At 50.6% G+C, this 26,422-nt stretch overlaps 1 protein-coding gene across 1 annotated transcript; it reads left to right on the forward strand.

The window, feature by feature from the left end:
* Window positions 1–859: 859 nt before the first annotated feature.
* Samm50 (SAMM50 sorting and assembly machinery component) lies at window positions 860–25,598 on the forward strand. The gene is made up of 15 exons (XM_075960200.1): window positions 860–1,016; window positions 5,445–5,555; window positions 7,389–7,490; window positions 9,896–9,983; window positions 11,635–11,741; window positions 12,172–12,302; window positions 12,508–12,595; window positions 13,901–14,029; window positions 14,490–14,561; window positions 14,979–15,065; window positions 17,607–17,677; window positions 19,704–19,771; window positions 21,632–21,778; window positions 22,196–22,337; window positions 25,419–25,598. The coding sequence occupies exons 1-15, from the start codon at window positions 996–998 to the stop codon at window positions 25,462–25,464; spliced, it is 1,410 nt and encodes a 469-aa protein (XP_075816315.1). The 5' UTR covers window positions 860–995; the 3' UTR covers window positions 25,465–25,598.
* Window positions 25,599–26,422: the final 824 nt, after the last annotated feature.

The raw sequence follows: 26,422 nt of genomic DNA on the forward strand, positions 1-26,422 counted from the left end.
GCCAAGGAAGACATCCAACAGAGGGACAATCGGAACAAAAGTTTGGATCATGGGCAGAGCGCTCCAAACTGAGTCACGCTCAATTTACCTCAATGTAATGATGACATCATAGACTTATTTACTAAGCCAGACTCTGCTCTTGGGAGGCAGAGACAGGCTGATCTCTTTGAGTTTTGAGGCCAGCCTGGTCTACAGAGACAGTCCCAGGACACAGGATAGCCAGGCCTACTGAGAAAACCTGTCTCGAAAAACCAAAACAAAACGTGAGGCGGGGAGAGGAGGGGAGATGATGTAAATTTATTTTAATTGAAAGATAAAGTAAAACCAAACATGTTTCCCGGAGTCTGCGAAGGCAATCTTTATTGACTCTTTAATTTTATTATATGTGAGGAGATCAGAGGACAACTTCCGAGTTTGGTCGCTCCTTCCACCATGTGGGTCTGAGGGATTGAACTTAGGCTGTCAGGCTTGGCGTCAAGAGCCTTTTACCTACTGAGCCCGCTAGAGACGCCCCCACCCCCACAGTCACCCTTTTTACGGGATCTGAGCGAAAGTGTTAGGGTGCTGACCCAAGCTAGGTTCCGTGCCCCGTTCCAGGAGTCTCTCATCCCTACACCCTTAGGTCACACCTTAGAAGAGAAGATGAGGCTCCAACCACTAGGCCGGTGTAAGCCACCATGAACGAAGGCCAGGTCTGGGCACTCAAAACGGGCTCAGCCCGGTACTCACCCCGTGGATCACTCAGCCCAGATCAACTTTTTGGGCTTTACTACGTGCTCTACGCTTGCACAGGACTTCCCTGTGAACAACATCCGGGTCACTGTCGCATATGGACCAATGAGCGGAGGCTCTTGAGCCAGGGGGCGGGCCCTCGGCTGTGCAATATGGCGATGGTCGGCGCGCAGCTTCCGTGACCTGTAGCCTCGCGTCTGTGCCTGTAACTAAGCTAGGGTGGGCGCGGGCACTTCCGCGGGGCAGCAGCCGGAGAGGGAGCCATGGGGACAGTGCACGCCCGGGTGAGAGGCCCCGCGGCGGTCGGTCGGGACACTTGCGCCTCCCGGGGCAAGGGCAGCGGGGAGGGTGCGGGAGCCGCTTGGGCCTGCAACTGTAGCGGTCCTGAGGACTGTGGTGACTGACCCAAGGTCACTCCGCGGAATTTTCCCGGGTGGCCTCACAGCACCGGTCTCTACCGGAGCGCGGCGGGGAAGAAGGGCTTGTCAGAAGACAAGATACGAACACGTTATTTAACAGACTTGTTTTAAGACTTTCTATTATGGTGATGATGACGATGATGATGTCCGAGAGTGTTTGAATGTGTGTACGTGCACTTTGTGTGCAGAGCCTGTGGAGACCAGAAGGGGGCGATGGATCACCTGAAGTTGTACTCACGGAGGTCTGTGAGCCGCATTATAAGGTCCTCTGCAAGAGCAGCAAATGCTCTTACCTGCTGAGCCATCTCTCCAGCCCAGTGCTCTTGCTTTTAAAAGGTTTCATGCATTTGTTTATTTTGTGTGTGCCCCTGTGGAGGTCAGAAGACAACTTGCAGTTTTCTCCTACCATGTGGAGTCTAGGGCATCTAATACAGGTGTCAGACCCTGGAGGCAGCTCCTGTATTTGAGCCCCCAGTACTCATAAATTGGCTTTTACTTGCTACCTAGAGTTGGGCTGCATTTTGTTCTGTACAGCAGAATGAGCTCTCCTCTGTGAGTGGGCAGAGCAGAGCGGAGAAGAGACTGTCCTGGCCCATCATTTCCACCTTCCCTGTCTATTTCTTTTTCTTTTTTTTTCTTTTTTTGGTTTTTCGAGACAGGGTTTCTCTGTGGCTTTGGAGCCTGTCCTGGAACTAGCTCTGTAGACCAGGCTGGTCTCGAACTCACAGAGATCCGCCTGCCTCTGCCTCCCGAGTGCTGGGATTAAAGGCGTGCGCCACCAACGCCCGGCTTCCCTGTCTATTTCTGCCTGTGGTGTAGCCCAGGCTGGCCTCACATCAGCAGGTGCGGTCTCAGCTTCTGAGGGCTGGGATTACAGGCATGTATCAGTTATGCTCGACTTAGTTACTGCCTTGGAGTGGGTTTTTCTTTTTCCTTTTTTTTTCTTTTTGAGGCTTTTGCCTGTTCTCTTCCTCATGGCTCCTAAGATCTGATGAACAAGTTAGTTTCTGCTTAGCGACCCAGAACTTCTTCCTAACCAACTCCATTTTTGAGGGGGGAGGGTAGTCTTTTGGGCCCAGTACCGTACCTTAGCTCCAGCCAACAGCCTATGTTAGTGTTATTGAATGAGTAGTTGGCCACTTACTGCCAAACCCTTTTATTTTGTAATTGTTCCCAAAGGCCAGAGAATGAGCCATTTGTCCAGAGTCACAGAGCCTCAGAATGTCCTCAGATCAAGACCTTTGGAGTCCTGGAGCCAGCAGCACACAGTGCTGACAGCATCCCTTGCCCTGTGACTCATTTTCTGGTAGTGTCCCTTTACTTCCAACAGCACATAGAGCAAGCGCCCCAACCTGGCCTCCAGACTGGGGCACACCACTTGCACACAGCTGTGTCACACACCATTGCACTCTTTGAACTGTGCTCTTGCCCTGGGCTCATTCCTTGTCCTGTTGCTCACGTCTACACTCGGCTTTACCTGCCAAAATAGTCAGTTCAAATTCCGGCTCCAGTGCTCTCTTGAATACTGCAGGAGCCTGTTAGGCAAGGTCCTCCCCAGCACCATGGGTGCCCTCCAGGCAGGCACTCCCTAGCTACGTCTGTAGATCTCTTTAAATATTTCTAAATTCTGAGACAGCCTTTCTCTAGGTTGTCAGGGCCTGCCTTGAGCTCACTCAGTAGGCCAGGCAGGCCTTGAATTTGGAATCCTTCATACTTTTGAGTAGCTGGGATTACTGATCTATTTGCTAGGCATGATGGTGCACGCCCTTAACCTCAACACTCAGGGGGCAGCGGCAGTTGGATCTGTTGTGAGTTCAAGCCTGGCCCTGTCTTTTTAGTGAGTTTTATTTAGGACAGCTGGGGCTACATAGTGAGACCCTGTCTAAAAACAAAGCAAACAAGATGTGGTGAGTGAATCTCCATTAGAAAACAGGTCCTGGAGGCACCACACTTTGGCAGAAGCGTGAACCACAGTGACATCCTATTTTAACATCTACCTTCCGATTACGGGGCTGGTGGTCTCTGATAAACTTTGTCCCATGCTTTGACATTTTGGGACTTTTTAGAATAATGGAATACAAACCCTGCCAAAACAAGGCGTATTTGCCAACTGTTGGATTAAGAATGGATCCATGTACATATTCCTGCTTTGCCCAATAGAGTTTCCATACTTATGAGAAGTTAATAGTGATTTAGTTTTAAAAACACTTAACCACAAAACCAGTGGGTAGTGACATGAAATGATGCATTCCTCATCACCCTTGGTAAGCACTCCAGGCTGGCATTGAAATCACAGCCCTCTGTCTGCAGGAGTGCTGGATTATAGGCACGTGCCTGCTTTTCTCTTTTCCCTTCATCACGGAGATTTAGTGGTTTTACTAAGTAAAAAAAAAATTGTATTTAATCAGTATCCTGTGAATAAGAATTGAATACAAAAAAAAAAAAAAAAGGAAACCTGTCTGAAGCCACAAATTTTTAACATTTAAGAGGTGTCCCTTTGGATTCAGGCATGGTGGCCATAATCCCAGGAACTTGGGAGTTGGATGCAGGAGGGTCAGGAGTTCAAGACTCTACTTGCCTGTGTAGTGAGTTTGAGGCCATTCCTGGGTATGTGAGACCCTGATTCTTACCTTGCATGCACACACACAGAGTCAGTCAGTCAAAATGGCCTAAGAGGTGATATTTAGCCTGGTGTTGTTGCTCAGCATTCAGGAGGCAGAGGCAGGAGAATTATGGTTAATTCAAGACCTTAGTACCTCCCCTCCCACAAAGACAGAAGGCATTAAGGTAGATCTTTAGACAATTCAAGGAACCAACATGGCCTCACGATGAAGGTGCTTATATTGGATGGGAGTCTGAGGACCGGTCTTTATGGCAGGTGTGGGAGGAGACAGGATCCACTTGGGTTCCTTATCCTGCTGCAGAGGCTGTGTATAGGGTTCCTGTGACAGAGACCTTGAGCACCCCAGAAGGAGAAGGGAATGGCAGTCCCAGGGTCTCCTTGCTTTGCAGCTGTCAGCATGTGTATGCACTGGAGAGGGGCTTTGACTGCATACGAGCGTGGAGTGAGGAGGTAGCCAGGACTGCCTGCCTGTTCTTGACGGTCCCCTAAATTGCCACTCCGAGTTCACGTCAGGGACACCTGGCTCTCTCTAACATAAAGTGTCCCAGCAATTTTGGGTGTTCACTTACAGGAAGAGACTGGTGACGGAAAAGCTCCTGATTTCATGTTCCATGCACACACAGATAAAACACTGTATTGTGTGTATGTTATGTGTAGAAAAAGTGTGTTTTCCAGTCTTCCCAGTCATGCTCACCTAGCCGCTGCCCCCAGAAAGCTTATTAAGACGTTGCTCTTGGCCTGGAGAGATGGTTCAGAGTTTAAGAGCACTGACTGTTCTTCCAGAGGTCCTGAATTCAATTCCCAGCAACCACATGGTGGCTCACTGCCATCTGTAATGAGATCTGATGCCAGGACTATATACATAATAAATAAATAGTAAATCTTAAAAGAGAGAGAGAAGTTGCTCTTGTGATTATTTGTTTAGGGATAGAATCCCTTCTGCCCTAGCCTGGTGCTGGAGTTCTAGCCATGTGCCACCATGGCTGGCCTTTGTTGTGTTTTGAGGTGGGGACAGTTCATATTGTCACTTAGTTTTTTTGTTTGGTTTTTGTTTTGTTTTGTTTTTTGAGGTAGGATTTCTCTGTATAATAGTCCTAGTGGTCTTGGAACTAGCTGTTATAGATCCACCTGCCTCTGCCTCCCAAGTACTGGGATTAAAGACGTGTGCCACCACCACCGTCTGCCTTATATTGTCACTTGGAATCAGGGGCAGACTCAGGAGGGATTTCAAGGGAATCCTTGGCTGCCCAGTGTATTTGAGAAGAGACCCTGTCTCAGAAAACTAAAGAAACGGAATAAGCAAGCTCAGGAGGTTCAGGTTTAGAGCATTTGGCCACTATGTGTGAAGGTCTAGGATCAGTCCCCAGTGCCGCACAACTCAGGTTGTGGAAAGAGCCTGCTTTCTGGCCCATTGATGAGCATGCACAAGCTTCTTTGAAATCTTTGTTTTACTTACTATAACCCAGTGAACACGGTTATTAAGCACTGCCCCTAGGACCTGCACCTGCCCATCACTTACCCGCCTTCTATTTCCCATCCTGTCTCCACCCCACACACCCAGGGGAGCAGCTGTGCTGGATTTTCTGGCACCACCTGAAGCTGAAAGGTGGAGAGGCTTGGCTTGTCCTCATTGCAAATTCTGTTATCTCCCGTTCCTCTATCTCCTGCAGAGTCTGGAGCCTCTTCCGTCGAATGGACCTGACTTTGGAGCTTTGGGGGAAGAAGCCGAGTTTGTGGAAGTTGAACCTGAAGCAAAACAGGAAATTCTGGAAAACAAAGATGTGAGTATTCTATGGAACATCTTGATGTGGTTGTTTCTGGAATGTTCTCCTGGTAAGCCCCTGTGGAGAAGTAAAGGAGCTCTCCTGTCACCCATGCAAGCAGAGACACTTGGCTTTAGGACAGTAGCTCCTTGTGTCTCAGGTTTTCCTGGGTGGCAGTTGGTGTGGCTGGTTTAGGCAGGCATGATTTCTACTGAAAAAAAAAATTTTTTTTAAAAATTTCATGGTTGGAGAGATGGCTTAGTTGGTAGAGCACTGGTTGCCCTTGCAAAGGTCCTGGATTTGGTTCTCATTACCCATGGGGGGCTCAAAACCATCTGTAACTCTAGCTCTAAATCCTAGAGTCTAGAAGATCTGATGGCTTCTTCTGGCCTCCCTGGACATTGCACACATGTAATACAAATACATGCATGCAGGTAAACACTCAAACGCATCAAATAAAATTTTTAAAAATTTTCAAAGATAGACTCAAATTATACTTAAGTTTAGATGCATGTATGCATTTTTGGTGGCACAAGGGAATTGAACCTCTTGCATCCTCTTTTAGTTTGCTTGATTTTGCTTTTAGAGATAAGGGTTTCTCTGTCAGTCTAGCCCAGGCCGCCCTCAGACTCACAGAGATCCACCTGCTTCTGCCTTCGAGTGCGAGATTAAAGGTGTGCCTCTGCACCACCATGCCCGGCAACCTCTTGCACTCCAGGCAAGTGCTTTACTATGGAACTGTAGCCCTAGTTTTTGAGTTTATAATTCTGTTCCTTCCAGAAGAGTCAGGGATCTTTTTTTTTTTTTTTTTTTTTTTTTTTTAGTTTTTCGAGACAGGGTTTCTCTGTAGCTTTGGAGCCTGTCCTGGCACTAGCTCTTGTAGACCAGGCTGGCCTCGAACTCACAGAGAGGATTAAAGGCGTGCGCCACCACCGCCCGGCTTCAGGGATCATTTTGTTTCTCGATTATTTATTTATTTTTTTATGGGCATTGGTGTTTTGCCTGCATGTATGTCTGTGTGAGGGTATCCAATCTTGGAGTTACAGACAGTTGTTAGCTGCCATGTCAGTCCTGGGAACTGAACCTCTGTCCTCTGAGAGAGCAGTCAGGGCTCTCCACAGACCCATCTCTCCAGCCCTCAAGGATCACTCTTTATCTGCTTTGTGACATCTCTGAAGGGTCTTCATCCTGCATCAGAGGCTGGAGGTGGCCATGTGAAGAGGGTTGGGCCTCACTCTTAAGTGTACAGGACCACATGATCTTGGGTTCTCTGGCTGAAGAGGCCAGAGCTCATTCACGGGCAGCACAGACTTGGCAAAGGCTAGATCTTAAGAACACAGGGGCTTAAAACAAACAAAAATACAGGGGTTGGAGGAGTGTTGCTCTTCCAGAAGACTCGGGTTCAACTCCCAGCATTCACATGGCCGGTCACAAACATCTGTAACTCCAGTTTCAGGGAATCTGATGCTGCCTTCTGTCCTCTGCAGGAACCAGGCACTCAGATACTGCGCAGACATACATGTAGGCAAACACCCATACATATAAAATTTAAAAAAGAGCCCATTGGTGGTGATGCATGCCTTTAATTCTGGTACTCGGGAGGGAGAGGTAGTCGGATCTTAGTGAGTTCAAGGCCAACCTGGTCAACAGAGTGAGTTTCAGAACAGGCTTCAAAGGTACACAGAGAACCCTATCTCTAAAAACAAAACAAAATAAAACAAGAATTAAAAAAGAATGAAATAAGAATTCCAGATTATTACACTTGAAAAGACTTTGCCCTTTGTCTCAGACCCTGCCTCTGGCTTCACTCCTGTGCTGGGGTGGTGACTTCTGTCCCCTTTTTACATTTAGGTGGTGGTTCAGCATGTTCATTTTGATGGGCTTGGACGGACTAAGGATGACATCATCATTTGTGAAATTGGAGATGTTTTTAAGGCTAAAAACCTCATTGAGGTAAGTTTGTCTTCGCATGGCACTCTTGGCCTGAAACTTCAGAGGAATCTAAGGCTGTCCCCAGCTCTGCCCAGCCTCTGACTGTAGGGGGACCCAAGCCTGCAGAGCACCTCCATAGCTCATGCAAACTTCCGCTGTCTTTACCTCTGTTCATCCTGAGAAAGGATGAGTCTGTCACGTCTTCTCTACCTGCCCTGTACTTCTCCTGACCCTCAGTATCAGAGCTGCACCGGGTCATGCTAAATGCTCTGGGAACTCCCGGGAGATGACCACTGCATATCACCCAGGCCTCGGGATCCTCCGGGGATACCCACTGCATGTCAGCCAGATCCTGGAATCCCTGGGGATACCCATTGCATGTCAGCCAGGCCCTTAGGATCCTCTGGGTATACTTACTGCACATCAGCCGAGCCCTGGGATCCCCAGGGCTACCCACTGCATGTCACCCAGGCTCTGGGATCCCCGGGGATACCCACTGCACATCAATCAGACCCTAGGATCCCTGGAGATACCCACTTCACATCAGGCAGACCCTGGGATCCCTGGGGACGCCCACTGCACATCAGCCAGACCCTGGGATACCCGGGGATACCCACTTCACATCAGCCAGACCCTGGGATACCTGGGGATACCCACTGCACATCAGCCAGACCATAGGATACCCGGGGATACCCACTGCACATCAGCCAGACCCTAGGATCCCTGGGGATACCCACTGCACATCAGCCAGACCCTGGGATCCCTGGGGACGCCCACTGCACATCAGCCAGACCATGGGATCCCTGGGGACGCCCACTGCACATCAGCCAGACAGACCATGGGATCCCTGGGGATGCCCACTGCACATCAGCCAGACAGACCATGGGATCCCTGGGGATGCCCACTGCACATCAGCCAGACCATGGGATCCCTGGGGACGCCCACTGCACATCAGCCAGGCTCTTGCTCTGACTCTTTCCTGTGCTGTAGTAGGAAGCTGCCTGTGGCTTCCTTCTGTCCTGCTCTTGGACAGCACTGACCTGCCTAATAGGGATCATCAGTGGTGTGCTTCTGGTCAGGTCAACTGGCTCCTCTCTGCCTCCTCTTTGCTAAGCTTGAGCAGTGTCAGCAAAACAACAAACAAAAGTTTGTGTTTTTAAAGCTTAAGGTTATGTTTCAGGCCAGTTACATAAAGGGGTATAAACCGTCAGGTGGAGTGCATATTGGTGTGAATGTGCACGCTGTCTTGCCACTGCTTAACAACTCTCAGAGACCAGCTCAGGTTCAAACATGTCCTTCTCAGTGTGCCATTGACTGGGATGAACCCAGGTGGCAGGGAGCACTAACATTCTTTTGTGTCATTGTGAGGGCAGTTCTTTCAACTGTCTGAGAAGCCTCACCTCAAACACTATTGTTACTGTGTCTCTATTGGTGGACATTAAACTGAGGGCTTGGCTCTCATGATGGCTGTGGGCTTGTAGCGTGTACAGTACAAGTAGGGTTACTTGGTCAAAGAGCACATGTTCTGTCACTTCAAGGGCAGCATATTGGTCTTCAAGGAGATCCACCATTCCATACCCCTGCATGGGAATAGGGAAGGTCCACTCCCCAGAGCTGAGTGCCACACTCTAAGGTCTTGCCGTCCATTAGACACAGAGTGCTCTATCATTATTTCCATTTGTATGTATGTCCCTCCCTGGGATCAAACTAGGGCTCCGAGGCAAATACTATAGCTCACTGAACCATCTCACCCTTTCTCAAATACTTTTTAAATTTTTGCCATTTCTCTCGCTGTTTTGTTTTGCTTTGCTTTTTTGTTTGTTTAGACAACATCTCACGATGTAGCCTGGGCTGGCCTCCAGCAGCCTTAGCCTCTGGCATTATAGGCATGTGCCGGGTTCTCACTGCAAGGCACCTGTTCTCCTGTGGTTTCTCAGCGTATGTTCTTTCTTAGGATCTCTTTGTGTCATTTTGTCACCAGGGTTGAGCGTTTGTCCTGTGTGTTATCTTTTTTCCCTGTTATCCTTGGCCTTTTCTGTGTCTCATACTTGCTCTCTTGACTGATTTCTGTGTCTGGCACTCGCTGTCCTGGATGGTTTCTGTGTCTGGCACTCGCTCTGGTGGCTGCTTTCCATCTTAGTCAGGTTCACCTTGCAGCTCCATTATCAGCTTTTCCCCGTGTCCATCCCCACGGTGTTGCTGTCACATGCTGTGGTTTCTGCTCAGTGCTCAGGGCACCTCAAGCTCAGTCCTCTCTGCTGAGCCCCCAACTGTACTCCAGCCCAACAACCACACTGTTCCTCATGGAATTTCACAGATATTTCCTGCTGCACACACCTCTCGGTGCATGCACTTACAGGTCACATGGCTCTCAGTGCTCCTGGGTCTTAGGAGAGCTCATTCTCTTTGGTCTGTCCCTCTCCCAGGTAATGCGGAGAGCTCATGAAGCCCGTGAAAAACTGCTTCGCCTAGGAATTTTTAGGCAAGTGGATGTTTTGATCGACACGTGTGATGGTAGGTACCATGGGAGAGTATCCGGGTGCCACCATGTAGCCTCCAGGGTCACAGAGCAGTCATGTGGGTAGATGCAGAGTGCTCCCAAAGGTCCCTCAGGCAGGTCTTGGAGTTAGCCATCTCTAAAGATACACCTGTGGGTTTCATCACAGCAGAGGAGTGGGTGGGGGCCTATGATCTAATTTGTGGTAAATCTCAGGACCCACTAATGAGTCAGATAGGAGATGGGCGCTCCTGGGGACACTGGTGAGGGTTCTGAACATTTCACTTATGGAACGGAGGCTCTGGGCCTTTAGGTAACTTGTCTCTGGCCCAGTAGTCAATGATAGAGTTTGACCTGCAGGCCTGCCCTGCTTCCCCAGGGTCAGTTTGGTGCCCATTTGTTGGCACGTGGCTTCAGCTCTCTCCAGTCCCTCTTGGATATGGCCTTACACTGGTCAGCTCTCCTCTCTGGCTGTGACTTCAGCTCTTTACTCTGACTGCACAATAGAATTACCTAACAGCAGAGACTACTTAGGGCATTATAAACCTGTCATTGTGCACATGGTACACTGCATCTCACCGATCTGCTGTGAATGTGGGCTTGACAGTTGTCACAGATGAACCTTGTGAATGTGAGGTGTTATTCGTGGGGATATATGCCAGAGTGGCAAGGGTTGATGGAACTTTGCTTTTTGTTCTGTCTTACACCAAAACCACCCTGAAAAGTGAAGTCTTCTAAAAAGAAAAAAAGAAAACAAATAGAGTTTAGTGTGGTGGCACACACCTTTAATCCCAGCACTCGGAAGGCAGAGACTGGTGGTTGGTTCTCTGTGAGTTTAAGGCCAGGTTGGTCTGTGTGGCGAGTGCTCGGCCAGCCAGGACTACAAAATAAAAACCAAAACAGTCCCAAGGCTATGCAGGTGTCTAGTAGAAGCACCCAGCAGGTGCCCTGGGCAGAAGGCAGGAGTTACCCTCTCCTCTGAGACCCCAGCCCTGAGGGTTTGACCTCTCTCTGCAGAGCATCCCCGGCCTTGGTGGGCTGTGAGGTAGAAACCTCCAGCTCAGACACTGCTCACACCCTGCTGGATGGAGGACATTGAACTGTACTGTGTTGCTTGTATCCTCTTAGGGTGATAAAGTCTTTACCATCATATGAATCCCATGCTTGGCTGTTGGTTGAACAGGACTCAACATTTTCAAAGGAGGGTGCATTCCCAGCTGGGGCTGTATCCGGGACAGAGCAGGGTCAGTGTTAGGTGTAGAGCTGTGTTTTGGTTTGTACATGTATGTGGCTTTTGTTTTTTGTTTGTTTGTTTGTTTTGTTTGTTGAGACAGGGTTTCTCTGTGAACAGTCCTGGCTGTCCTAGAACTCACTCTGTAGACCAGGCTGGCCTTGAACTCACAGAGATCCGCCTGCCTCTGCCTCCTGAGTGCTGGGATTAAAGGCATGTGCACCACCACTTCCCAGCTTATACGTGTATATGTATGTGTGCACATATGTGTATATGTATGGTTACTGATGTGTCAGTTGGAGGACAGCCTGCAGGAGTCAGTTTTTTTTCTTCGACATGTGTGTCCTGGGAATCGAGCATAGGTTGGCAGGCGTAGTGAGTGCCTGTACCCACTGAGCCGTGCTGACTGCTGACCCTTTGAAATATTTACTTTTTAGGTGATGATGCACTGCCAAATGGACTAGATGTCACGTTTGAAGTGACAGAGCTCAGGAGGCTGACGGGCAGTTACAATACCATGGTTGGGAACAACGAAGGCAGTATGGTAGGGCATCACGTTCACTGTTGTTAGAGTCCTTTGAGTGTAAGCTTTTGAGGTGTGCCTGTTGGGAAAAACAGCGAGTTGCTGTGGAACCTGCCGGCTTATGGACTTGGGTGTTATCTACAATTTCCCTTTAACCTCACTAGAGCTGGTCAGCATGAAGTCGAGGTTGTTTGTAGTGATACTAACCCTAGTGCCTGCCAGATGAGCACATTAATGCTCTTGTTTAGATTCCTTTATGCTTCAGTGGAAGAGGTTTGGGGTTGAGGTGGGAGACTTCTGCCTTCCAGCTTCCTAGGTGGTCAATGTGGCCGTCATCCTGTATGGGATGCCGTGTGCTTGGCAGGGGCGCCTTGTGAGAAACAAAGGCTGTGTGTGCTTGAGCCTTGTTTACCCTGGTCCAGTGCCAGCTCTGTCCTTTTCCCTCCCTCAGGTGCTCGGCCTCAAACTCCCCAATCTCCTGGGACGTGCAGAAAAAGTGACTTTTCAGTTTTCTTATGGAACCAAAGAAACTTCCTATGGCCTGTCCTTCTTCAAACCACAGCCTGGAAACTTCGAGAGAAAGTAGGAAGCCACACGGGTCCTTGAGCTCAGTGGCCTGACTTAAAAGTTAAAGTAGATGGTTTGAGTGTGAAATGCCACAGCTGCCTCTGCCGTGGCTGCTGCTCTGAGGATGAGCCCCTGTGTAGTCTAATTGGGCCTGTGGTTTAGCTGAGTGCAAGCCCTTTGCACAGACCCACTGTTAAAGCTCTGTCCCATTGTCTCCTAGCTTCTCTGTAAACTTATATAAAGTTACCGGGCAGTTCCCGTGGAGCTCACTCCGGGAGACCGACAGAGGAGTGTCTGCCGAGTACAGTGTGAGTATACCCGGCCCTGCATGCAGGGTGGGCACAGTGAGCTCACTGACTAGAGAGGAATGGGTGGGTGAGTGCAGATTTCTCACCCTTGGTGGCCTTCTCCTGGCTAGATGTCTCCTACCTAGCTGATGCAGGGAGCTGGGGGCAGAGCTGGCTGGTGTCCACGCTGGACTTGTGGCGTCTGTGCTCCTGACTGACTGTAGCACCCAGTGCCTTCTCCTATCATTCTCCTTGGTTCTCCCTTTTGTTTCTTTCCTAGATTTTTCAAAGAGCTCACCCTGAAAGAGTCAGGCTTCCTTTCTACTTGGAACAATGGACGCAAAGGGGCTGAAGTGTAGGATGGCATGGGGTTGGCACGGGTTGAAGGACAAGGCCAGACAGAGCTGGCTGTGTCTCAGGCCACCCTAAGTGTAACTGGGCCCTATAGGTGCACAGTCTGGCCCTGTGACTCCTGATGGTTACTATGGAGACAGCAGTGTGGCTCCATGAGTAAGTGGTTTGCTCGCTAAGAGCTGCCCTGTGTTCACAGAAAGAAGAGTTGATTACGGAGCTTTACTGGCGGCAGGTTCTTGGGAACACCTGAGTTATAACACTCCTATAGAGTGACTGCTGAGCCTGGCTGCTGCCCCTGCTGCCCTGCACAGTGCCCCTGTGTGCTGAGGTGGGCAATTTGGTCCACATTCTTGTACACCAATTTTGTGTACTGGGCTTCGGTTGGTGCCTCCTTACCCTCCATGGCCTTGTATTTTCTCCAGGCCTACAGGCCTGTGGGGCAGATCTGCTGTGGGGCAGACCTGGACCTGGCTTTGCTTGTTCCCTCTAGCAATGGGAAGAAAGCCCTTGACCTCATATGGCTTGGTCTTCTTGTTCTTCTGGGGCTGATCCATCCAGGTGACAGGTTACTGAGTCTGCCTTCAGCCAGTCATGTGGGCTGAATGGGTATGTCATGTCATCTGTCTTACTGTATCTTACTGTGATGAGACCGCCACCTGCTGTCACCCCTAGCTTTTAGGTGTGGCTCTGTTCCTTCACCTGCAGAGTAGCACTGCTCAGGTGCAGTTTACAGCCTCCTCATCTTCCTTCCCGTGCCCTCTTCTGCTCCTTCTTCCCTACTTCCTTTCATTTCAAACAGTTTAACTTGAGGCTGGGGCTGGGGAGGATCAAGTGCCAGCGAGGGACTGATCCATCCTTTCCCTGGTGCTGAGAAAAGAAATTGCCAGTGATGCCTCCCTTCAAAGGATGCTTTGCAGCGCATTGTTCCAGTGCGAAGGGTGCAGAACAAGGTTTCCTTCTGTGCCGTTACAGTTTCCCATATGGAAGACCAGTCACACCATCAAATGGGAGGGCGTGTGGCGGGAACTGGGCTGCCTCTCCAGGACTGCATCATTTGCTGTGCGGAAGGAAAGTGGCCACTCACTGAAGTCCTCTCTCTCGGTAGGACTTGCTCTCTGGGTGGAGAAATGTGTGGACAGAGCCCTTGGCCCATTGGTAGTCTCTGCTGATATGGGGCTGAGTGAGATGACACTGAGGAGTTAACGGGTGGTTGGGACAATGGCCTCCAGTTCCACTGCCTCGTACTATTTCTTGTGACATCAGTGGAAAGAGATAAACGTGTGTTTAAGAGCTAGCTGTGGAATCTTACCTTCCAGAAATGAAAAAAAAATGCAGTGAGCTGGCAGGGTGGGTGCTGGGCTCTCTGAGGGAGCAAGGCTGGTCAGTGTCCGTGGGAAACTCTGGTGTCTTTGGGTACACCATCATAGACCTTTATGCCCTCGTGGGAAGGCAGGAACAGGTGAAGCACTGTGGGCATGCTCACCACAGCCCTCAGTGCACAGCAGGTTTATTGCCCTTGGAGCTGCTTGGAGTGAAAATATGTTCCGTTCATCTCTTTTAGCATGCCATGGTCATCGACTCTCGGAATTCGTCTATCTTACCAAGAAGAGGGGCCTTGCTCAAAGTCAACCAGGTGGTGTTCTTGCCAGAGCTTCTGGTTGGGGAGTAGTGAAGTGTGCACAGGACGGTCGTACACAGTGCTGGGGCTGCTGTCCACAGGGAGTAGTGTTGAGTGCCTTAAAAGTAGTGTGGTCAGGTGCTCTGAAGGTACAGGGGAGCTGGGTGACACACTATAGGCCAAGGTGATCCAACTGGTCTCATCCTGCTGCTCATGGTGCAGGCAAGACGCGGGGTATGCAGTCTACATTTTCAGAGCAGCACCAAGTGGGGAGGTTTGTAGGTGAAATGTCCCTGCCATGAACGTGGCTCACTCTCTCTAGATGCTGATCTGGCCAGGGCCTTGTGAAAGGCACAAACAACAAAACTGTCATTATAAAAGACAGTGCTTAGTAACCCCTGTGTCTTTGTGACCTGTGGCTTCTTCCTTCAGGAGCTGGCGGGCTACACTGGAGGGGATGTGAGCTTCCTCAAGGAAGACTTTGAACTTCAACTGAATAAGCCACTCATGTTGGATTCGGTGAGTCTCCAGCCTGTGCCGTGCCTTGTGGGGGTCACCCTTCACCTTGGGGTCCTGAGTACCTGAAGCACTGGTGTTAGCCAGTGCTGTGATGTTTTAACCTAGAGGATCTAAGATCCCTCCGGTCAACATGTGTATGGCCTGCCAGGCTGTGCTGGGTCCTCACACTCAGAGCCGTCCCAGAGCTCCTCATGCCTTACCTCTCTGCCTGGCACTGCTCAGACTCCGCTGCAGTGCCTGCAGTGTGGAGCATGCTCTGAGTTCCCTGCATTCCTCCCCTTCCCAGCTGAGCTCCCCCAGATGCATGCCCTCCTGCTGCTTTCTGGGAGTCTGTGCTCTAGAGTGGTGCTGGAAGTGCCCCGATGTTCACTGCTGTCCTCCTCTGCCCACGCTGCCTTCTCAGGACACTTTCTGAGGGACGAGGCTCTTCCTTCACAGGCACTTGTCCTTCATCTGCCTTCTGCTGCTGTAACATCCTTTTAGGAATTTGGCGCAGGCATGTCTCCAGCCACCTTCTCTTATCTCCCTGTGTGGGGGCTGAGGGGTGGAGGGCTCCACTGTGCATATTTTGTGGAAGCACCCCTCTGTTGATCCGTTTACCTACCTCTTTACCACCTACCCACTCATCTGTCTACACATCTGTCCACCCACCTATCCGTCTCCTGTCCTTCCTCCATTCACCTGTCCATCTATCTCTTCTCTTAGCCACCCATTTGTGTGCCCACCCACTCATCCTGTCCACCCACTGCACTCCCCCACCACACACCTGCATCCTGGCTGCATCAGGAGGTGGGAGCATGAAGGTAGAACCTAAAGGGAGCAGAAGGATTGGTAGTTGAGATGGGCAGAACTGGGGGAGGCAGGGCGTAGAGGGCAAGAGAAGGACAGTGACTGCTAATGAAGAAATGGCTTAGTGCAGGTGGCATCCCGCTGATTCCTGGAGGAGGAGGAGGGGGCATCAGTGGAGAGCTAGTGTCTGCGAGGTCAGAGTTCAGCAAGTGAAGATCAGGGTGGTCCCTCAGCTTTATGGCGAGACTGACTGAGGACGAACCTTGGGATCTGGGCCATAGCTCTAATTCTGAGGCCATGTCAAAACAAAATGCTTATTTTAGGAGACAGAGGAGAGAACAGGGACAGAAATAGCTGAATGGCTTTTTTGAGGCATCTACGAGTGGCATGTGGTGCGAGAGGGGACGGGGTGGATGGGTGGATGATAGATGGATGGGCACACAAATGGGTGGGTAAGAGAATGTATAGATAGAAGATAGGTAGAAGGATAGATAGGAGGAGGGCAGAGGACTCGGGATCTTTGGCTCTGGCAGGAAGGAACTGGGACCTTGTCTGCAGGTAGGAATGTGGAGTATAGATGCCTCTGAGTAGGAGCCCATGCAGAGCTGGAAAGAAGGAAAGTAGGGGTCTGCTCTTCTTGGGAGCCCAGCAAGCTGCCTTCCAGGCAGAGGTAGTGGTATGTACAGGTAGGGCTGTAGGCAGGTCTGGGAGTCTGCTGAGGCCCTGAGGTCTCCAGGCAGCAGAGGCAGGCCTCAGCCCAGAGAAGGACCAGGAGTGGAAGCAGCTTCTCCGTGAACAGGTCAGAGACTTGTCCCCATGCAGCCAGCAGTGTCATCACTGTGTGGCTCCCACTGGTTGGAAATGTCAGTGGAGCATCCGTGCTTCTTAGCTTATTTCCTGATGGTGTCACTTCCCAGCAAACCTACTGTTGAAAATGTCTCAAGTGAGGTAACCTGAACAGCTAGCTCAGCCTGACCAGCCTTCATCAGACTGGAGCACTTTCCCTTACCCTTTCAAAGTCTACCACAAAGGTGCCTTTAGTCAGTGTGGTGTAGCTTGTGTGGCTTCCAGAATGCCTTACCAGCAGATGGGCATATGAGTGTGCCATCAGACAGTGGTGAAGTTGGGAGATTTCATCCTGTCGCCGTGTGGGTGCTGTCTTGTGTGTGGTTCGCTGTGCACTCGTCTACTCTGATCTGTAGTCCTTCCCACTGAGGCATCCAGAAGAAGACCATCTAAGCTGTGTTGGGTCAGCAAGGACAGGACAGGCAAAGGACCCAAGATGAGCAGAGGCCCTGGCCAGTCCAACACCATGAGTACTGGGGTGACCTACAAGATTTAAAGAGTGTGTCACTGAGGCCCCTTACTGGGTGGTGCTGCTCCTGGGAGAGTGAGACTCCCCCGTACATCTTTACACTGTATGATTACAGGAGCATCCTAGCCTGTATAGACCTCCAGCCTGAGGAGCTGCATGCCTCAGTCCCCTCACATCTGGGGTCTGAGCAGATGTAGGAAGGGTCCTGGCTACCCTCCTCTATCAGGTTGTCCTGTGGGTATGACTTCTCATGTAAGAGGGTCCTGTCCTGACTGGAACACAAGCCAAGCCCTGCTGCACTCTGTATGAGTTCTTCAAACTCACAAGTCCTGGTCCCCTGTGTCCCTGCTCTGCTCTGCATGCCAAGGGCGTTCAGAGTAGAGCAGCCTCCTGCTGGTGCTCATGGGACAGAAAGAAACACTGTTTGCTTCGCACAGGTATTCTCCACGTCTCTCTGGGGCGGAATGTTGGTGCCCATTGGTGACAAGCCATCCAGCATCGCTGACAGGTCAGTGCCAGCAGAGGCTCCCATGTTCCTCTGGACTTCGGATTGTCTTTCTTTTTTTACAGTAGATTGCTCTTGGTTTTGATGTGGAAACCGATTTTGAAGTACTCAGTACTTTAAAAAACAAGTGCTGCTTGTTTTCTGTTGGGACACTTTATTGAATTAAATTTTTTCTCAGCCTGGCGTGGTAGCACATGCCTTGAGGCAGGTGGATCTCTGAGTTTGAGGCCAGCCTGGTCTACAGAGTGAGTTCCAGGACAGCCAGGGCTACACAGAGAAACCTTGTCTTAAAAACCAATATGTAAATAAATAAATAAATTTCCTCTCTTTTTATTATGATGAAAGAATTTGATTAGCACTTGTAGAAGTGAAAATAAAGGCACATTTACGAAAGTACTGCTCGTCCTCCTAGAGGACAAGCCTGCCTTAACCCTGGTCTGACTCCTTTTGGCTAATTAGAAGTGTGTTTATATGTTGTGCAGAGTGAGCTGTGAAGACACTCTATTTTATATGCAGCTTGTGTTCTCGTTTCTTAAATGTTATAGAGAGATCATAGAGTGATTGTCCACTGAGTCTGAGTCATGAAACGGCTTTATAAGTAACATTTTCTCTGTGTGTGTGCATGTCTGCGTGTGTGCGCAGGTTCAGATATGCTGCGGTTCATGTGGTGGGGAGGGTCAGAAGACAGACTTCAAGAGTTGATTATCACCTTCCCCGTTGTTTTTAGTCAGGGTCTCTTGTTTTTGCTACTGTGCTGCAAACACCAGTCTGGCTGCTCCAGCCTTCCACATGACTCTCTCCCCATCTCCCATCTCATTGTAGAAGTACTGACATTGCATTTGCACATTATGCATCTGGCTCTTCATGTGGGTTCCAGGGATTTGTCTAGCACTTACAGGGAGGTTACAATGTCTGTAACTCCAGTTCCAGGAGATCACACACCCTCTTCCTGTCTCCTCAGCCACCAGCCATGCATGTACTACGCAAACAGACATGCAGGCAAAGCACATAAAAATAAATTTTTTAGAATCACCCAAGCACAGCGTTTGCCATTTGTCTGCATTATTAATATCAGCAAACTGTTCAGGAAAGCTTAGCAACCAGACAGTGAAAGCATCTGTGGACCTCACGTCAGAGCGACTTATGTGGGGCAGGAAAACTAGACCCTTGCTCCCTGTGCACTGTTGCGGCCCCTTGGACCACTCTTCCTAGGGCACAGAACAGCTTTGCACATGGTTGATCACTGAACATTAGTACTAACTGGGCATAGTATTGCGCACTTTCCGTCCCAGTACTTGGGAGAGCAGAGTCAAGTGCGTCTCTTAAGTTTGAGGCTGTGAGGGCTATATAGCAAGACCTTCTCTAAAATATATCTTTATAGATATAGCTATAGATATAGGGAGATATGGATAGATAGATAGATAGATATAGAAATACCTTAAAAATTAGAACACCCTCCCCTAATTAAAAGGCATTGTAGGAACTCAAGGTCATTGTGGCAATAAGGAACTTGACTAACGTTTGGGGAGACCCTGGGTTCTATCATTGACAGTTAGAACATAGTACAGTTCACTGTAGAAAACCAGAGTAATGCTTATGTGGTCTGTTTCCCTCTGGTATCATCTGGCCCCTCTCGTGGTATGCCATACTGTTGAGTGATGTGGACTCTACCTTCTCAACCTAATGCGGCTGGGGATGTCTGCCACGTAGGATGCCTGGTTGGTAGGGAACTTTGTGGTGGATCTCTTAGACAGCTGCCCATCCTTTATAAGGGTGGATGATCCTCTTTGCTCACCTTCCCCCATGTGGCTCTGTTGTGTCTCATATCCCTAGCGTGAGCTGCTGTTGGGTGTCGGGTAGATTTTGATAGGTATCATGTTCACTTGCATCTTTTCCACCCTCTCCTAATGTTCTGCTGTGTAGAGACAATGTCATTCCCCAGAACCAGCTGTGACCCTGCTGCTTTCTCACTTGCTGTGGGTCGTATGGGTCTTCACCTAATGACCTGACACCTGTCACTTTACTGCAGGTTTTACCTGGGCGGTCCCACAAGTGTCCGAGGATTTAGCATGCACAGCATTGGACCCCAGAGCGAAGGTCAGTGAGTTTAAACTTGAAGACATGCAGTTATTTCCTTCTGTATGGGCTGTCATTTCTGGGGGCCCAAAGCAGTGGAAATACCAGTTTGCAACAGTGCGAGCATCAGGACTTCCTGTTGAGTATAAGGATAAGAGCATTTCCAGCAGCCTTGCCAGTCCTGTTCTCTGGGGATGACCTCTGCTCAAACCAGCTATCCAAGTAGCCCTGTGTCCTAGAACACAGCCCCCTTTCAGAAGACTCAGCAGGCCTTGTCTCCTATGCCTTTGCTCCCAGGGGCTGCAGAGGTATACACTGCCACTTCTGGTATCGACGGTTCCCCGAATAATGTCTTAACCAGGTAGAAGCAATGTAGATCTGTGGCTGTGAGTAAGGTGATTTTCCTGAGGTTTGTCGTCTGTTTTAAACTGACAGTAGCGCTGTCCACTGGTACTGGAATCCAGGGCAGAAGCTGTCCTGAAAGCACCTGCGTTTATACACATGCACATTTGCTCACATCTCTCGGAGTTAAAGACAATCCAAAAATTAGGAAAGGAAGGAGCCACAGATGGAGAGGTAGATTAAATTTGGCCCTGTTTTGTTTTAGGTGTAAAATGACACACAAAGGCTGTAGAGATAGCTCAGTCGTGAAAGAGCACTGAACTGACTATTCTTCCAGAGGACCTGGGTTTCTGGTACCCACCTGATGGCTCACAACCCTCTGTAACTCCAGTTCTGGGGATCTGGTGCCCTCCTTTGGTGTCTGCAGGCACTGCACACCTATGGTGTAGACATACATGCTGACAACAAACACATACATACTTTTGTTTTGTTTTGAGATAGGGTCTCACTATATAGCTATGGCTGTCCTGGAACTCACTCTGTAGACCAGGCTGACCTCAAACTCACAGAGATCCATCTGCCTCTGCTTCCTGAGTGCTGGGATTAAAGATGTACTACCATATCTGGTAGTACATCTTTAATCCCATACACATTTTTTTTTTATTTTTGGTTTTGAGCCTATCCTCTAACAGCTGAGCCATCTCTGGAGCCTTTATACACATTTTCAAAAAGACATATGACAACTATATGCATTTGGAATACACTGGAGGGTAATTGGCAACTTTATGGGTGCTGGTCAGCTGGAATCCCCTGGGTTCCCCAATGTCTCCCCGGCAGTATTCCCCACAGCTGAACACACTGTAGTAAAGGTTTCCCAGGCACCCTTGCTTCTCTGCTTTTGTGCATTCCCTCCCTGTGGTGACCAACATGAAATTAAGAGAATTGAAGCTTTTCTGTCACAATGTCAAGAGCCCCAAAGCAAGGAACCACAGAGCTCAAAAGAGCCATGAAAGTAGCAAGAGAAATGGAGGGCGAGGGCGAGGCACACGTGGGGAGAACTTACCAAGGCTCAGATGTGGGCCCATGGAGTCCAGACACTTCCCTGGCTGGTGGAAGCAGCTGGTGCGGACTGAGGAAAGTCAGCCCAGCAGGTGTCCTTTCCTGGATAGCTTAGCCGAGGACTGACTCCAGAAAGGGACGGCCTGCCAACGTTGAAACCACGGGTTTTGGGGCAAAAGCCTGGGTTCTGGCCTCACCAGCAGGCTGGGCTTGGACACTGTCCCAACATGCCAGATAAAGAGAATAGTGCTGGTGGAAGATGCCAAGGCTTGGTGGGGCCGCTTTAGGAGGAGGAGCGCTGCAGGCACTGTGGACAGGGCACAGGGCAGCCTTGTTCTTTGGCAGTGCTCTGCCCCCTCAGCTGTGTGAGTATGGAAGGACACCGGAAAGGAGGGAGGCGGGGCACGCCTGGTTTGTGGAGCAGAACTGAAAGCAGGAACCCACAGTGCTGAGTCAGTAGATTCTATTCTCCCTCCTTAGGAGACTACCTGGGAGGGGAGGCATACTGGGCCGGGGGCCTGCACCTCTACACCCCGTTGCCCTTCCGACCAGGCCAAGGTGGCTTTGGAGAGCTTTTCAGAACCCACTTTTTCCTCAATGCGGGCAACTTGTGCAACCTCAACTATGGTGAGTCTGCCCCGGCTGTAAGTCCTTATGGTGCGGGGTGGTGCCTTCCCTGATGCCATCGTGTAAGGGGGGGGGTGGGGGGTGGGAGGGGCTGCTTCTTACTCTACAAACGAGCTTCAAGTGCTCTCTGGTGTCATTAGGGTCCAGAGCTCAGAGGTGCTCCCAGAGGGAGCTGAACAATTTGGGAGCCTCGAGCCCTCTCTGAGGTAGGGCATGGGGCCTCCCAGCTGCTTTGCTGGGAGAGCATTTTTAGGCAGAGGGTTCAGGATAGCCAGACCCAGCGAGTTGACACTCAACTCAGCTTGTTCTAGGAGAGTGGGAAGCAGATACCCAATCCTATACCAAGCTCCAGTAGCTCGGCCCAGCTTTAAGGGGCCCTTCCGGGTAGGGAGCCACACATCACCTTTGCTGTTTCAGGCGAGGGCCCCAAAGCCCACATCCGGAAGCTGGCTGAATGCATCCGCTGGTCCTATGGAGCGGGCATTGTCCTCCGGCTCGGCAACATTGCTCGTTTGGAGCTGAACTACTGCATTCCTATGGGCGTGCAGGCGGGCGACAGGTGCGTGGGCTGTGTCAGCTCTGGGGATTTGCGGTTTGCACTGGGCTGCTCACTTCAGTGGCTTTAAGGTCGGGGACTTGAAGAGATATTGAATAGTTAGCTAAAGTTAACTATAGCTGAGGGGGGAAAGGGATACCTAGCACTTCCCTGGACCACTACTGCTACTGTTCCCGGGCCAGTGTGCGCTCTGCTCCTCTGAGCAGCTAACCAGGGGGGAAGTATTGACTCTGCTTACTGGAAGTGTGCAGTAGAGAGGGCTTCCCTGTGCCACCGCAGCCTAGCCATGGGCTGGAGGACTCCACCCATGGATGTGGAGCAGTGGCTGTGTTACACGAATTCAGTCAAGTGCTGCTAGGGTTGTAGAAGTTACTCCATCTCTTGTATTATCTTGTGGGCATTGTGCAAGTGTCTGGAGACTCAGGGATTATTATACATAGGAAGCTTGAATGACAAGGCTCTGGGGTCAGAAGTCAAGACAGGTGCTGGTGGGAAGTTCCTGTCTAGGGCACCTTCCTGACAGGCAGTCTCACAGGGAGATGATACAAATGCTTGAGTGAGGGGATTAGAACTTTATCCAATCTGGATTTCTCCCCAGGGCCACATGCCAGGTGCCCACTGCGTTGTGGTAGGTCTGGACTAGGTTACTTAGCTACTCTGGGTCTCTTTTGCTAGCCAGAGAATGGAAGGTGATGTTTCCTGCTCTGCTGTTGTGTGGTCTGGATGTGGTGGCTGTGACTCCCGAGGCCGCTGCCCTTCTTGTCCTTGGGTGGTGTGTCCTGTTTACACCATGCCTGCTGCCTGCAGTTTGACATGGCCACAGTTGCTGCTGTCAGCGCAGTGTGAGAAGGGGCTAATGCTCCTAGGTCCCTGGTGCATAGTAGGTAGCTCCTCAGCAGCTGCCTCAGTCTTCAGCATGGAACTAACTGCTCTGTGCAGCCTTCCATGAGGTGGAGCTGTAGCTGTAGCCAGCTAGCTGCGAGGCCCATGTCCCTGGGAAGCCCTGCAGGAATCATTGTGATTGCAGGTCGGTGCCAAGTCAGAGCCAGAATTCAGGAGTTGCTTCTCAGGTGTGCTCTGGGCCAGTTCACCTGCTTTGAGAGTGTGGTGGGCTATAGTGGGCACTGTGGTTGTTGCTTTTAGTGCTTCGGCCTTTGTGACCCATGCTGCTGTAATACTGACAGCAACCACAGGGTGGCAGTGTGTGCCAAGCAATTGCTTTGCTTTTGAGTCTCTTTACTAATTGGCCCTTTATTAGTTTGTGCTCTTTACAGCTCAAGACCCCTCAGCTGTGCCTCTCTTAGTTAAACCTGAGACACATGTTTCAAAGATTAGTCCAGAATATAGCCTCCATGAAGAAGCAGTCGGCTGCTGCAGTGGGGGAGGTCCTGGCTCAGGCTGTTACAACTGTTTGCCTGGATGGCAGCAGCTGTTTGCTGTGGGCAGTGAAGTTTGGAGCCAGCCTTGAACATGGAAATACCATTCCCTGGTGTGTTTGGCTTGCAGCGTTGTTGGCAAGGGTGGAATTTGGTAACATTTGAGGGATATGACCTCAGTTTCATCTAGTTTCTAAAATTAGGCAGTTGGCGGGTGGACAGTTGTCTGTAGCCCCGCCCCTAGCGTTAAGCCAGGTGCTCTGAAATTGGCAGTTGAGGCCTTTACAAAGGGAGACAGTTTGAAGTGTTTTGACTGCCATCCCGAATGATTTATGGTGCTGTCTTGTCCGGGACCCTTAGAGTTCTGTCACAGCCGTACTCCCCAGGCTAGGTCTGTGGGAGCCAGCAGTGAGTCAGGGCTGCTCCAGCTGCTCATTGAGCTGCAGGAAGGACACCATTGCAACTAAGGAGGGCAAGAGGCCCCGAGATGGGACCTTGCTGGACTTTCTGAGGACACGGGTGGGAAGGGCATCCTGACTGGGCACAGCTGTCCCGGGGAGGGGTGTAGTATTGGTGGGCAGAGTACACATGGACGCAGAAGCCTCAGAGAATGGCTGCTGACAATCGAGCCTCTTTATTCTTCCTCACCCCTCACTCCAGCCACATTGATGACTTCCTCTTTGCCTGTCAAGGACTCTGTTTGGGGCCTGCGAGCGCTGTCCCCCACACTTAGCGCACCACCCAGGATGAAGAGCTCTGGGGGTTAAGAGCAGGCATCAGTGGGCTTTCCTGATGACCACTGCTGGGGCTGGCATGAGGGGTGAGCATTACCACAGTCGGGCAGGAAGGCTGCCTGCACTTGGCCCAGAGATAGAGGCTGAGGAGGCCCACAGGGTATGCAGAGGCCTGGCGAGCCCTGGTCTTGTGACTGTGGATGGCATCTTGAGTGCCCATCCTAGCATTGCTCTGTGGTGTGTGTGTCACAGCACAAACATCTTTGCTGTGTTTACAGTTGTGGTAGCAGAGCTGTTTGATGCCTGTGTGTTCTCTGAAGAGCTTGGTGTAATGATCTCCTCTGGGTGTCTCTAAAGCATTGACAGCAGCCATGGTCTCTTTTATGGACCTTACTCTAAAGTTATGGAACTGGCAGCCTAGGCCCATGGCTGAGGGTATAGGAACACTGCTACTTGGGCTCAGATTCTCAGCCTCAATGGGAGCTGCTTTCCCCCAATTCCGAGGGCTCCTCAGCGGGGAAGTGAGAGACTGCTGCACAGTCCATTGTGGGGGCACCTAGGAATCTGCGCCTTGAGGACCCTGAACTGGGTGCTTGGTGCCAATATGAGAAAGGCCGCACGGGACTCTCCAGAGAGCACACCTGTGGTGACCCTTTTTATCTTCCTTCCTGGATCAGGAACAGATCTGGCTGACTGGGATGCTGGGTCATTGTGAGTCCCAGGATTATCCTGTGCTCTGGGCCAGCCCCAACGTGTAGGCCTCCTGCTCCTCCTTCCTGTCCTGACACCAGGTGGATGGGCGGACGCGGGCCTTGGGTGGGATGGAGCAGCAGTATCTTACAGGCTCTATCGCTCCCTCTTCTCCTTTCTCCAAAGCTAGTGCTTACTAGCCTAGGTGGAACTGTGGGGCTAGCGGAAACTCACGATGGCACGGTGCAGGGAGCGCTGTGATTGACTTTACCCTTTCTTTTTAGGATTTGTGATGGCGTCCAGTTTGGAGCTGGGATTCGGTTCCTATAACTTGAGTCTCCCAGGGCAGCTTGGATGAGCATCGGGTGTCTCCCAGGCCACAGGCCTGTTTGGAGGTGACACAGTGGAGTGCTTCTGGGCCGTAAACCTTCTGGGAAATCACGTTAATAAATTTGAAACACTCAGCTGTGTCCTGGATGTGGTCTGTGTTTCAGGCCATGTGTCTGTCTGGACACCTGCTTTTCTTGAGGACTTGTGACAGTTTGACCTGCGCAGTCCTGGGCCTAAGAGCTTTCAGGTGACCCAAAGTGCCTTTTCCTCACAGACCTCTAGAGTCTGCTGTTGGGCTCTAACCTACCAGAAGTAGGGCTGAGCTGTGGGTGACCCCAAAGGACGCTGGCCCTATCATTACAGGCTACTTCAGTGGCAGCATGGCCTCCCAGTGCTGATGTGAAGGTAGGCAGACGGGAAGTAGGGGAAGTACGCTGTCGGCTGTCAGCCGTGGCTACTTATGCACGTCACATCGTGACTCAGGCTGCACAGCCATCAGCATCAGGGAGCTGAAGTGTCCAGAGGTCCGTGGGCCCAGGTGCCACTGGGTAAGGCTGACTTCTAAAGATGCTCCCTCTTGAGAGCCAACAGGCCTGACTTCTGCCTCTGCCTCTTTTAAGTACCCTTTTGACAGCATCAGGTCCCCAGATTGTCGAGATAACCTTAGTTCAAGGCTAGCTGAAGAGCACACTCAGTTCTGCCTGCCACCTGCTCCTCTCTCGCTCTGACTTCATATAGTGTTATCCCTTAATCTTTAAAAGGGATCAATTGGAAGCCAGCCCCTTCCTCTGCTTGGATACTAGTTAGTATCTGCAGATGCTCAGGGCTGTCATAGAAAATGTTACAGGATTAAAAATTAATATAAGCCAGGCAGCAGTGGCTCACACCTTTAATCCTAGCTCTTGGGAGGCAGAGGTAGGTGTATCTCTGAGTTTGAGGCCAGCCTGGTCTACAGAGC

Source organism: Microtus pennsylvanicus, chromosome 2 (genome assembly GCF_037038515.1).
Source record: "Microtus pennsylvanicus isolate mMicPen1 chromosome 2, mMicPen1.hap1, whole genome shotgun sequence".
NCBI lineage: Eukaryota > Metazoa > Chordata > Mammalia > Rodentia > Cricetidae > Microtus > Microtus pennsylvanicus.